Below are 13,566 nucleotides of genomic sequence, written 5' to 3' on the forward strand. Positions count from 1 at the left end.
GTGCGGCCCCCCCCCCCCCCCGCACACGCAGCCTCCCCATTTATAAACCCTGCGCACAGGCTGGGTGACCCAGGAGCAGACTCCGAGTGGAGAGGAGCCCGTGGCACGTGGTTTAGGAGCTGTCTTGGGAGGGACCCTTGCGGCAGGAAGGGGGCAAGTGGGACTGGGCAGAGGGAGGCTGGGGCGCAGGGCTGGTGGCCGCTGCAGCAGGGTAAGTGGGAGTCGATGGGTCTGGGTCCCTCAGAGGCATCGACTCAACAGCTGAAGAAGTCCTTCATCCAACGGGTGTCCATGCCAACGCAGAAGGACTTCTGAAAACACTCATCTGTGACTCAAAGGGAGTGTTTCTGATTGTGATGAAAGTGGAGACAATTATTCGACTGAAAGAGCTGTGAGCGAGTGTAGTGAAGCTCCGAGGCCCTTGGGGAAAAGCAATGAGAGCCAGAGAAAGGGCAAGCAGCCTGGAGCGCAGGAGGTTAGCCGGTGCCTGGAGAAAGTTCCCGCCTTCCAAAGGGACTTGCCTTCTCACAGCCAGGACAAGGGCAGCCCTGCTCATGCATGGGGTTTTTCGGTGCCAGGCCCCAGAGACGCTGGCTGGAGACCTTCCGTCCTTCTCGACCCTCTGACGAAGGAGACAGAGAGGTGTGTGTGCATGAGTGTGTGGGAGGGAGAAGGGAGGAAGACCCTAGGGCGGTTATGATCTTTCCCCCTGATGACAAGGTCCAGATGAGCAGACTGACAGCAGGATGGAGCAACGGCCAGGTGATGAGCTCCCCTCTTCTTTCTTCCTTTTAAAAATTATGATAAAATGTGCATAACCTAAAACTTACCGCTTTAACCATTTTAAAGTGCACAATTTCGTGACATTCAGTACATCTCTGATTTACAACCATATCATTTAGTTCTAGAACTTTTTCATCACCCCAAAAAGAAACCCTCTACTCAGTAAGCGGTTACCCCCCATTTCCTCAGCCCCCCAAACTCTGGCTCTACCTATTTGCCTATTCCGGACATTTCATATGAATGGAATCACGTAACATGGAGTCTCTCGTGTGGCTTCTCTCACTCGGTGTCATGTTCTCGAGGTTTGTCTATGTGGCAGCACGTGGCAGCATGCCGTTCCTTTTTATGGTCAAATAATATCCCATTGTGTGAATATAGCACATTTTCTTTATCCCTTCTTCTGCTGATGGCCGTCTGGATTGTTTCTACCTTTCGGCTATTGCGAAAGGTGCTCTGAATATTTGCATACACTTCTTTTTTTTTGAATACCTATTTTCAATTCTTTGGGGTATATAGATAGGAGTGGAATTGCTGTGTTACATGGTAATTCTATATTTAATTTATTGATTGTTTTAGAATTACATGGTAATTCTATATTTAACTTATTGTTTTTTTCATGTCATCTCCACCTTTGGGTCATTGGGGAACCAACTGCTGGGTCCAATCCTCATTCACAGTGTGAATTTCCCTCTCCAGCTGCCCTGCTATGGGCTCGCCCAGCCTCTGGGGGCCCTTCTGGGGAAAGGTCCCCCTCCTGGGTAGCTCTGCTTCCTGGAATGTTCTTCCTCACGGAAAGCTGGCTCTACTCCCATGGTCTCCCCAGTATTTTTGCTCCACCCTCTGGGGCCCCACAGACCATGGCCTTACTCCAGCTGCTTCAGGACTGGAACCCTGTATGCTCTGCAGCGCTGAGCACGCCAACACGAGGTCCTGAGACCAGAAGAGGTGGAGATGAGGCAGTCCCCTGACTTGTAAGAATTCTTAGAACAAAGAGAATCTCCCAGCTATTTATAGTGTTTCATGAGCACAGCCCCCCCCCCACCCCAAACCTGGCCTGCCAAATAAAAAAAGAAAAAAAATTGTGAACAAGCCATACAGACTAACAGGTTTTATTTCTGTTGTTGGCTGGGCTTATACCGATTTAATGTTTCTCTGTGTCCAAAGGCAGCAAGATGGCCTGGAGAAAACACGGCCCCTCCTAAGAGTGAGAGAGGAGACCTGCATTGAAACCCACTGTCCCTTGTTAGCTGGGGAACCTTGGTAAGGTTAATATCTGTGTGCCACAAAACAAATGAACAAAGGAGAGAGAGGCAAACCAGGAAACAGACTCTTAACGGTAGAGAACTGGCCGTTACCGGAGGGGGGCGGTGGGTGGGGGGACTGGATGAGACATGTGATGGGGATTAAAGAGGACACTTATCATGATGAAACAGAATCTGTGTGCCACAGCCACTGAATTGGTAGGAAGGGAATTTGAAAGCTGCCTGACGGGGCAATTGTGAAGGAGACAAGGCAGCTTATAGCCGCGCGGGGCCACCACAGGCGCTGCTCTGTAATGCTTATCACTGGAAGAAATCCGAGCAGCACTTACGCCTGCGATGAGCAAAATCAAAGTGGGAAGACAAATTCGCTGTTATTTAATATACATTTGGCAAACAAAAGTCCTTTAAAGAATCAAGTCCCTGCGTGGAAATAACACTAGAACAATAACACGAAGTAGTGTTTGATGGTGAGCAACGTGGAAACCCACTCTGCAGGGCTGAAAACAAAATGGCATCCTGGTCTCTTACCAAAGGATACAGTGGCTTTGCTGAGGACTTAAGGCGAAACTCTACCCCAGCCACAAAGAAGGTGGGGACAAGGTCTCCCTGAAGAAAACGGCCATGCCCTTTGTCCATTAGCCCCAGGGAGCTGGCTCCGACAGGAACTGGGAACCTAGTGGGGTTGACCCCACCCCCCGCCACTGGGCAGGGCCCTGAGGAGGGAGCCCTTGGTGGTCTCTGCCTTAGAAGGAACCGGAGACAGATGAACTGGGCTTTCCGCTCTGTGCCACTGCCCGTGATTCTGTGTGACTTCCCTTCTGTCATCCCAAGCTTTAGTGAATCACTGTCAGTAGAGACCAGCTTCACAGACGAGGGGCTGAAATTCCAAGCAGGGTCTAATCCCCTCTTAGACCGCAGGTTACAGAGGAACAGAGGCCCCCTGAGGCCAGTGGGGAGTCTGGCAAGCCCTCCAGAAATCTTTAAGGAGAACCCGCCCAGAGGAGGTGATTCACCTCCCACCCCCTCCAGGGAGGAGATTCGTTCTCTAGCCTGTCCTACAGAATCTGGTGTTGACTTTATCAGGGAAAAACATCAGGTGTCCTCACATGTTGAACAGGATCTGTTAGTTAAAAAGACATGATTATCTTGCTTGAAATGGACAAGGACAGATGGGCACGGATGATGCTTCACAACACCTTCAGGCTGGGCGCAAAATCTTCCCAAGAAGGGTCCCGAACTTCGGGAGGTGTTCTTGGCGGCATGGGTCAGCACGGATGCCCACAGCTGCCTCGTCCCATCCCGGCCCGCACGGCTGTGTCCTTGGGCAGCTCCAAGGTAAGTGAACACTGGAAGGGTTTCCTGCCTCCTCTTTGTCTGCTGGATCTTTGTCCTGCAATTTGTCCTACAATTTGGCTGGAAAACCTTCCTGCTTCTTTCTGTCCCCCTTGCTGGGAATCCCAAAGACACAAACACCCAGAGCCAGGACCGCTGGAGCATGGGGATCCTCTGTCATTCCTGGCTTCCTTGGGCTCTGACACCAGCAGAGCCATCTAAGCAGCTGCTCCCTCTGGCGGGAGGCCCCTTCTTCTGGCCTTACTCCCTGCTCCCCGCCCCAGCTATGGCTGTGTCTGGGCAAGTGGGAGGTGGGGGAGGGGAGGACAGGGAGATAAGGCGGGAGATAGAGATTGATTTCAAATGTGTTACCATGGTGGAGATTCTCAAATCTGCACGGCTCCACACGGTGTGAAAAGGGCTTTCTCATGTGCATCTGATCTTCAGTACCTTGGGGAGCACTAGCCCCTTCTAACCAAAAGGGAAACTGAGATTCAAGAAGAAACAAGCCCGTTGTTACCCAGTAAGTGGTGAGCCAAAATCCAGTGCTAGGGTTGACTCTAGATTCAGTGCTCTTTCCAGGGGGACAGACTGCTTCTATGCATTTTAAAGAAAAGAACCCAAATCAAAAACAAAACAAGAAAAACCCCAACCCAAATCAGAAAAACAGGTATCTAATTTAACCCCAGCAATAAGTAGTCCACAAATGGTACGGACGGACTAACTTCACATAGGCTGTCCCCGTCTGGGGGCCCGTTGGCTTCCTTCCCTGCCAGTCCTCTCCTCCGGGGCCAAACCTTAGCCGTCACAAATGACGTGCTCAGAGCCATGGACCCAGCACACGCCTTCACTGTAAGACTCCTCACACGGCACTGCAACGCTTTATTTACATGCTTGTCTCCTCTAAGACACCGTGGGTTCCTTGAGGGCAGAGATGTGTATATTTTCATCTCTGGATCCAAGACACAAGCAGGGGCAGGCACGGGCTGGATGCTCAGTGCATGTGTGGTGAATGAAAGGGTGAGAGAGTAAGCATTCTCCTTGCAAAACTAGCGGGCCTCCAACGTATTGGTCTGGCGCCCAAGGAGGTGGGAGCACCCCCTGGCCGGCGGGGGGTGTGGCATGACACGCAGCACACGCCAGAGGGGACACGGCACAAAGGCTGGCCAACCGTGCCCTCTCCCCTGCAGGAGACGCCCTGCAGAGGATGGAGAGTCCTCTGAGCCGGGTCCCAATCACCCAAAGTCAGGGGACTCGCCCACCCTGATGTCCTACTGCCGAGCAGGGCACTCTGCCAGGAGATGCTGGGGACAGAGGAGGACCGAGGACCCCTGACCCAGCTGAAGCCCTTGAGTGTCCCCTCCCCCTACTCCCAGGGGCTGTGAGTCCTCGTGGTGCCACTGTCCCAGTCAAAGCAGGTTTCCCTAACAGTGTCCCAGGAACCTGTCTTGCAAGAGCACCATGAAGAAGCACTCTGTGGGCAAACATATGGGAAATGCCACATGCTACATGGCCCCCTCTGAGAGGCCCAACACAGACAGGCACACTGAAGGCTCTGAGATGTCCTGCAGCAAGACAGTCATGTAACTGGGCTTTAACCCAATGCCTGCCAAACCTATTTTATCACAAAATGCCTCGCGCCACTTTCACATATACACTCCCTTGATTGTTCTTTATGAAAAACCCATTCACATCCTATGGAACTAGTGTTCCAAGGAACACACTTTGGGGAATGCTGGTTCAGGTCATCGAGCAAGGGAAACACTTGCTGTGGAGGAGAACAGCCTCTTGCAGGCAGGCGGGGGATACATGTGCAGGTTGGGGGGGGAGGTTGTCACATGGAATGGGAAGACCATGGCCCAGAAAGGGTGCCAGGAATCTCTCATCAGGCAGCACACAAACTGCTTGGGAGAAAAAGCCTTAGAACCACTTGAGTCCAGTGAGAAAGATAAGAGAAGCCTCTTTGGAGCCTCAGTTTTCCCATCTGCAAAATGGGAATCAGGCCTGCTCTGTCTGGGGTCATCCGATGAGCTCGCGGGAGCCTGCATCACGGAAAGCTGCCCCCTCCGGCAAGGCTCTTGTGTGCGGCGGATGTTTAGTCCAATGTACCTGACAGGACGCTGCACAAACAGAGGGCTTATGAGAAAAACCCGACGGCGGCAAGCAGCAGACACAAAAGCTCAAAGCATGTAACTCAAGGGCCAATGTATTTCAGGGTAAACAACCCTTGGCTGATTGAGAACTAAGCCCTGGAGATACTAGTACGACAGTGAGACTGCCCGGCGCTGTCAGCTCCAGGAGCCCACATGGATCAGGGGAGAAGGCACGGCCCGGAAGCCCACCAGATCCAGTTCTCAGCCAGCTCTGCGCCCCTGCCCCGGGCTGTGTAACCAGCACGCAGCTTCATTCTGTGTCTGTGTCCCAGACGCGCACGGTCCAGGGTGGCGGGGACGGTGGAGGACACTGAGGTCAAGGGGCTGCACACAGTTGGAGCTCAGTGACCATGTCTCCTTACAGGCCCGGCTTTGAGGGACACTTATAAAGATGCCTGTCGGTGACGTGAAACTTCTCTCCAGTCATGTTGCAAGTTGGCTGCTGCTGGTGGGAGCGTGAGGATGGAGCAGCAGCTGGCCCAACGGGTGGAGGGTGAGCGTGACACAGCAACGTGGTCGTAGCCGCCCCGAGAAGCCGGCGGATGGGGAGCAGGCCTCCATGGCGGGGGAGGGACACGTGAGGCCATCCCTCCCAAGGAGATCAGCACGCGGCCTGGCGGACCTCATGGCAAAGACGAGAACGCTGTGAAGGCTGCTGTCTACTGTGTACTTTGTGCAGACCGAAAGCTTTCCGCACGGTGGCTCTCAGCTCTGAGCAAGAGGCTAAGTGGCCTGTCCCTGGCCACGCAGCTGGCCAGCCCCGGGGCTGGAGTGAACTTTGAGCCCGAGTCCAGCGCACAAACCGCTCTGCCATGCTGCCTCTCGAGGTTGGGACTCAGGTCTTCTCCTGCCTATGGAGGTCCCCAAGGGTGGGACTGGCTCCAGCTTGTCTCTGTATCCCCAGCACCCACCACATTACAGAAATGCAGCAAGCGTGGGCCAAATTGCTCACTTGAAAACACTTCCAAAAGCTACTGGATTTTAGAAGTCGGAGCCCCACTAATGTAATAGGACATGGCAGAAAATTGTAAGAACCAATTCCCTTCTGAGGAACATAGCATTAACGGGGTGTACAAGAAATTCCAAACACTTGTCTTCTTTGTCTAGAAAATTTGAGCACCAAAGTCCTTCCACCATGCAATATACTAGGGTCTTCTGCTCCCACTTGCAGTGCAGGAAGGCCTACAGTGCCATGGGGTGAGCAGTGTAGACTATCAGAGCATCATCCTGCCCGACCCCCGATCTTGCAGGTGAGGACACTGACGGCCAGAAAGGAGAAGGGGTCCAAGATCACACAGCGGGCCTACCCTTTTCTTCCGACAGAAAAGGCTGCCGTTGCAATAAAGAAAAACGCATTCCGCATACCCGTCCTAAACGCCTCTTGTATGCTGTAGGCAGTAGTGCAGCCAAGTGTTAGAGCTGCGAACAAGCAGTAAGGGGTCCTGGGGGCTGAACAGTTAGTTCTGTGTAAGCGAGTCAAGAAAGGCTTCACTGGAAAGGTGACTTGTTTTACAGGAAGATGTGTCCTCTAAAACATGCACTGCCCTGGCTAAGCGTAGACTTGCGAGGGGCAGCCACCGCCTGAACAAAGACTACATTTCCCAGCCTCCTTTGCAACCAGGTGGGACCATGTGACTACTGGTGGCCAATGGAATGTGAGGAGGTGTGGATGGACCGTGAGCAGTCAAGAGGAAGTTGGTTAAGAATGGCTGTGCCTTCTCCACCATTCCTTTCCCCTTTCTGCCAGCCAGAAGCAAAGATGCTGAGGCCCCTGGGGATGACGGCTACAAGGTGAAAGGAACTGGGTCCCCAAATCACAGTGGGAAGCCACCTGCCAAGCAGAAGCAGCCATACCGGACTTCACGTGAGGATAAGTCTACTGTGTTTGAGTTTGTTACAGCAACAGTATCACCAACCACTACAGCAGGGAAGAGAAGGGAAGACAGGTGTTCTGGGCAGAGGGAACGTGACAAAGGCCCAGCGGTGTGACCAAGCAAGACGTGTTTCAGGGGACGGGGAAGAGAAGATGGTGGCTGGAGCAGTGGCTATGTGAGGCAGTGCTGGGACTCAGAAAGCTCACGCTGGTGACCACAGGAGGGAGGCTCATGCACAGGGATGTTTCCAGGGGCCCTGGTGTTGCTGGCGCTGCTCTCAAAGGAAGAGTGGAAGTTGTGAATGGTTTCCTGTAAAATCTGTCTTTCGCGTCCCTGTGGAGGAAATTGAAAACAGACACAAAGTCTTGTTGAATCTTTTAACTATTAGTGCAATGGACAGAGTGTCGATAATGCTCAACTCATACTCGAGAAACCCATGAGTGTCTTAGGGAAAATAAATTATCTAATTAAAAGAGTACTGAGTTTAATAAAAACACGCTGACTCAGAATTTCCCCCAGCACCCACAGTCACAGCATGTCAAGGCTGGAAAGGGCAAGATGCAGGGGTCCAATCCCCCAGACAAGGACAGGACGTAGAGCCCAGGGAGCAGGACTGACTTGGCCCAGGTCACATGGCCTACAAGGGAGGTTTCCTCCTGACTCACTCTGTGTGTCTTTCTAGCTCTCAGATTTCCAGGGAATTGAGTGGGAGCTGAATTCTTTCTGCTACACGGGAGAGTTTGAACTGCCTTACTCCCCCTTGCCCAAAAGTGTCAGATTGCTTTAGGCAGTGATTCACGTCTCACTCTATCCCTGCAACACTCCCCCCACATCCCTACCCCTTAACACACATGTTTTGAGATGCGAAAAGTGAGAGGAGTGGATGTTTCTTTCAGCCCAGAGAACATCTTCACTGAATACCTGGCCGAGCGGCAGTGATACACAGAGCTTAAGAGCAGAGACTGGAACCAAACAGCTTGGGTTCAAATCCCATTCCTCCCATTTACTAGCTGGCTGACCCTGAGCAAGACACTTAATCTCTCCGGGCCTTAGTGTCCTTATCTATAAAATGGGGATAATAATGATACTCAAATGGTTGCTGGCGACATCAGACCCTGTGTGGGCAGCAGGAGGCTGAGAGGTCCTGTCCTCAGAGGACAGCAGTGTGGACTAAACACGTTTTTTTCTTTTTTTTAAACCAAGAAATGTGGTCAAAATGTAAAGCAGATTAAAAATGAATAATCTCTGGCAGACTGTTCTGTGCAAAGAGTAAGGAGAAAAAAAAAAGTGAGTGAGCTCAGACTTCAAATTGTCTCTTCTTTCATTTCGTGGACTCTCCAGACCACAGGGGGCCCCTCCACGAGCCCCAAGCAGGGACCTCGACGGCCATCAAGGCCTCCTAGATGCCTGGGCAGGCAGCAAGACCGCCCAGCGTGCCAATCCTTCTAAGTAAGTTCAAGAAGCTAGAAAAATACCCCCCCGAGTCCAACAACACAAACCTAAAGGCTGCAGGGCAGAGGGCAGAGCAGGGATGTGCGGTCAGAAGACGGTGCGTCCCTACTCTACCACTCCCCCAGGCGGCGTCCCAGGCTGCACCCCGCACGGCTGGGCTTCCTCGCTGCAAAGTGCGGGGAAGGAGGGACGAGGGCCACGTCACTATTAAATGCTACTAAATGCTACCGTAGCCGCAACTGCCTGAGAGACGAGATGAGGGCGAGCCGGGGACCCAGCACTCTGCCTCCCACTGAGGAGAGAGCCGTAGACGATGGAAACCAGAATTGTTCCCTGCGGCCACAAGCTGACCAAAGATGACGACAGTGACTGCCCCTGAGAAACCCCTGCGATTCAAAGGACCTGCCGATAATTCTTACGGGGGAAAAAGCGAACAGGCGTGAAACGTAGAAAAAAGTGTTCGGTCTATCCAGTAGTTAAAGAAATACACATTAAAACAAGCCACACTTTCTGGCCTCCCAACTTAATACAAATCTAAACGCAAACAGAGTACTCCGTCCTGGCGGGGATTCGCTGACCCTGGAGCCGCACGCCCACAGCTGGTGGGGACGTTCACTGGCGTTTTCTGGAAAGTAATTCAGGAGGAAGTGCCGTATACCTTGATTTAGACTCTTTGACTCCACAATTCCACTTTTAGACATCTATTCCGAGGAGATAATTAGAAAGCCTTACACACAAAGTTGCCCACTGCAGCACTATTAATAGAAGGCTTGGATATCCACATATCCAACAAGTAGGGATTTAAAATAAGGTAATTTTAGTACATCCATGCAAATGTATTATATTAAAAAGAGTTTTTAATGACATGGGTAACTGCATATATTTAATGTTAAATGAAGAAAGTAGAATATAAAATGATAGATCCAAATTTATCTCGGCAGAGAAAAACATTTGGCACCAAACACTGCAGTGATCTTCCCAAATGTGAACAGCACTGGCCTCTGGGTGGTTGGATCGTGATTCCTTTAAAAACTCTTTTCACCTTTTCGGCACGGTGCGAATTTAGTAAAATGAATGTGCACTGCTTTGATAATCACACACACAAAATGGCAATATTACAGAAGCAATGGCTTAGGACCATTCAGGTGAAATTCAGGTGCAGTTTCTGGTTGACCTTCTCCAACATATGAACTGTTTGAAACGAACCAACTAATAAGCGGACTTGAGTACACATCACAACCTGAATACCGGAGGGGGCAGGCTCAGCTGAAAGGCCCATGGCTTGTAAGGCTGAGGATCCATACTACTTTGCTGTTATTTTTATGGCGGAGCCAGGTTTTTGGTTAATACTCATCAACAAAACAAAACAAAACCTAAAACCTTTTAAGCTAAAATGTTCAAACTATTTTTGATTGTGCAAGAAATACATTTTAGATCACGACCTTGTTACGTATAAATACATACAACCAAAACAAATTTTACCCTCCTACCTGCGAAGAATGTTGACATTCTCTATGCTATTGTTTTTTAAAATGTTGCCGGTGAACCACTAAACTGGGTCTACAACGCCCCCAGCATGCTGTGGACCACAGCCATGAAGACACTGGTGGACAAGGAAAGCTGGGCCTCCCCTCTCTCATGGGTCCTGGTCTGGGTTCTTGAATGTGTCCAGAGCATTTGAGCCACCAGTAGGTACTCTCCTGGCTGAGGCTGGGTTGCAAAAGAAAAAGTATGAACGTTGAAGGGGGAGTGGGTGCCCTGTAGCAATCAAGAAGGAGGCAGGACGCCTTGAAGTCAGGGTGAGGCAGGTCCAGCCCAGAACAGCTGAGGCCCAGGGCATCCGAATGCCATCCAACGGGCTCCTGGAAGCCATGCTCAGCCTGAAAACTTCTTTGCTCTAAGCAGCAGCACACAGCTGCAATGGCAACCCCGGAGTAGCGCCAGGGGTTACAAAACCAGCCAGAAAACCTGGTTTTGTAATATTGAGCTTCTCCCAATCATGCTTTTGCTCTAGGACACGCTGTGATGTGTGGTCCTCACTTCCCCTGGACTTTGGTAGTCAGACCGTCTCTCTGCACCTATTTCCATGGGGAACTGCCTGACTTGGAGGGTGGATGCTATCTGTGGGAGGGACGTGGGTGGGACGGAGCGGTCCCCTCAGTCTGGCAGGTCAGAAGCACCCAGGTCTCTTGGCTGGGAGCTGGTCAGCTGGCGCCCCAAGGAAGACCACTGTTATGGAAGGAATGTGTCCCCACCACCCAAATTCATATGTTGAGACCCCACCCCCAATGGGATGGGGTGAGGTGGTGGGGCCTTTGGGAGGTGACGGGGCTTGGATGAGGTCATGAGGGTAAGACTCTCATGATGGCAGCAGTGCCCCTATGAGAAGACCGAGGAAGACCTCGCTTCTCTGCTCTCCGCCGTGTGAGGACATGGTAAGAAGGCGGCAGTCCGCACCTTCGAGGAGGACCCTCACAGATCTCAACCATGCCGGAAGCCTGCTCTGGGACTTGCAGCCTCCATGCCGTGAGAATAATTCCTGTTGTTCACGAGCCACCCGGTAGACCGTCCTTTGTGATGTGGCCTGAACTAAAACCCACCAACAGCTGTCGCCGCTTCTGCTTCTCTAGACGGGGCCTTGTTTGGTACGGATGCAGACTGTTACAGGAATAGAGTATGGGGGCAACGAATTTGAGAGAAAATGTAAAAAAGTCCCGGTCTGTGCAAAGATGACGAGAAACGCTCTCCTCTGGAGTGGGCTTGAGATGTCACGCCATCCACTCCGATCACGGCAGTGAAGCTTCCTAAGATTTGCAAGCCAGTCCAGTCTGCCTTCTTTCTGTGATCCTGGGCCACAAAGGCCATGGCCACTGAGGGTAGAGGGGAGGTTCTGGAAGCATTAGTAGCTACCATCTACCATGCCCTGGGCCGGGCTCTTAGTGGCACCCAGCTCCTGGCCGATCCTCCCACACCCTCCATGGTCTGCACTGGACCTATATCTAGAACCTTTCCTGTCCTTCTTCAACTGGCTTGGCTCCCCCCACCTCCATCCTCTCCTTGGCTCACAAGTCTGGCCTCTGGAGGCCAGGAGTAGGACGGGTTCTGCAAACTTTGAGCCAAATCCCCCTACCATCACCCACCTATCCCCTCCCCAAAGCCCTTGCCCTTACTTGACTGGGTCACCCTCAACCACCTGGGGGCCTCATCTGTCCCCTCTGGCCTCCCCTCACACCACACCTCTTGCTCTCAGGTCCAGCACTTCCTGAGTTCTTGAAATGCACTGCACCTCCTCTCACCACAGGGCCTTTGCACATGTGCTTCCTTCTGCCTGGTCTGCACTTTTCTACCCCACTACCCAAAGGTTCCCATTTTTCTTCAGATCCCAGCCCTCCTGACACTTCCTTGGGGATGTCTTCCAGGACCTGCCATTTCCAGCCCCTACTTGAGGTCAGGAGCTCTGCTTTATATGCACTTGTGGCTTACACCAAGGCAAGGCAGCATGGTGGTCAGCATACAAACTCTGGGTTCCAATCCTGGCTCTGCCACTTAGCAATTATGTGATCTCAGTTGAGTTCCTTAACCTCCCTGTGCCTCAGTTCCCTCACCTATACACTGGACCTGGCCTCAGTGGCTTTTGTAACATCAAATGAATGACCAGACATGACATGCTCAGAGCAGAGCCAGACAAAGTAGCCTCAGTGCTCAACACCCACATAATGCTTGGGACACGGCAGAGAACCCAGGGGCTATTTTTCATGACTAAATCCATGCTCCAAGGACTTCAGTGCTTGCTCTGGTTGATCGATGCTCTAGGAGCCACCCTGGGGCTTCGGTTCCCTGGGTAAGCCCTGACTACCAGCCAGGACTGGCCCACTTCCAGCAACTTCCAGCCACCCCCACACCTGCCTCACCCTCCTTCCCTGCTGCTCACATCTCATAGCGGAGTCGAAATGGTGCTGGTCTGCGAGTCAGGGCTCACTATCCATCTCTGAGCCTCAGCTTCCCCGTCTATAAAGGGAGGCAGCCCGGGCCCACGGAACAGAGGAGCAGGGGTTGGCAACAGGCCAGTTACAGAAGAAAAAGAACAGACAGTGAAAACTCCAGATAAAACCCGGGTGCCAGAAGCACTGCCAGCTACGTCACTCCGACGGACCACCTTGCGGCCTGTGAACAGGTAAAACGGTAATAATGACGACAGCAGGAGACCCAACACCCCTCCCCCAAGCCGGGCTGGCAGGAGTCACTGCACACAGCACGGTGCTGCAGGAACATACGAAGAAGACCCGGGTGCAGGTCCTGCCTCGCTTGCCAGCCCGCCTCTCCACCCTCCCTCCCCGAGGCTCTGCTCCCTCGCCAGCTGGACAAGGGAATTGCGAGGATCTGGCCTCCCCGGATTAACTGGGGAAATGTATGGGAAGTGTCTTGTGAATGATAAAGGGCTACATGAATATTTATTTGCTGTTGGCGCTCTAAGTCTGTTCAATATTTCTGTGCATACCCGGCAACATACAGAAAGAACCGTGAGACCGGTCACGCTCTCTGACATAACCTCGTATCGTGGAACACAGCCCGAGGAACAAAACAACAGGAGGAAAAGGAACAAGGCAGAGATATCCATTATGGTGCTACTTGTAATGGCAAAACCCCAGACACGGCATGATTGTCTAACAAGGGGGGCTGTCAGGCAGAGCGTGAGACAGCAACAGGTGA

The 13,566-nt window shown here is 52.1% G+C and overlaps 1 protein-coding gene across 1 annotated transcript in view; it reads right to left on the reverse strand.

The window, feature by feature from the left end:
* Nucleotides 1–4,246: 4,246 nt before the first annotated feature.
* Nucleotides 4,247–13,566, reverse strand: part of ANKS6 (ankyrin repeat and sterile alpha motif domain containing 6) — a 44,984-nt gene continuing 35,664 nt past the window's right edge. The window contains exon 15 of the mRNA XM_040631655.1: nucleotides 4,247–7,737. Coding sequence (XP_040487589.1) covers nucleotides 7,576–7,737 — 162 coding nt within the window. The 3' untranslated portion in view covers nucleotides 4,247–7,575. The remainder of the gene's footprint in view (nucleotides 7,738–13,566) is intronic.

This window comes from Ursus maritimus, unplaced genomic scaffold (genome assembly GCF_017311325.1).
Source record: "Ursus maritimus isolate PB19 unplaced genomic scaffold, ASM1731132v1 scaffold_17, whole genome shotgun sequence".
Taxonomy (NCBI): domain Eukaryota; kingdom Metazoa; phylum Chordata; class Mammalia; order Carnivora; family Ursidae; genus Ursus; species Ursus maritimus.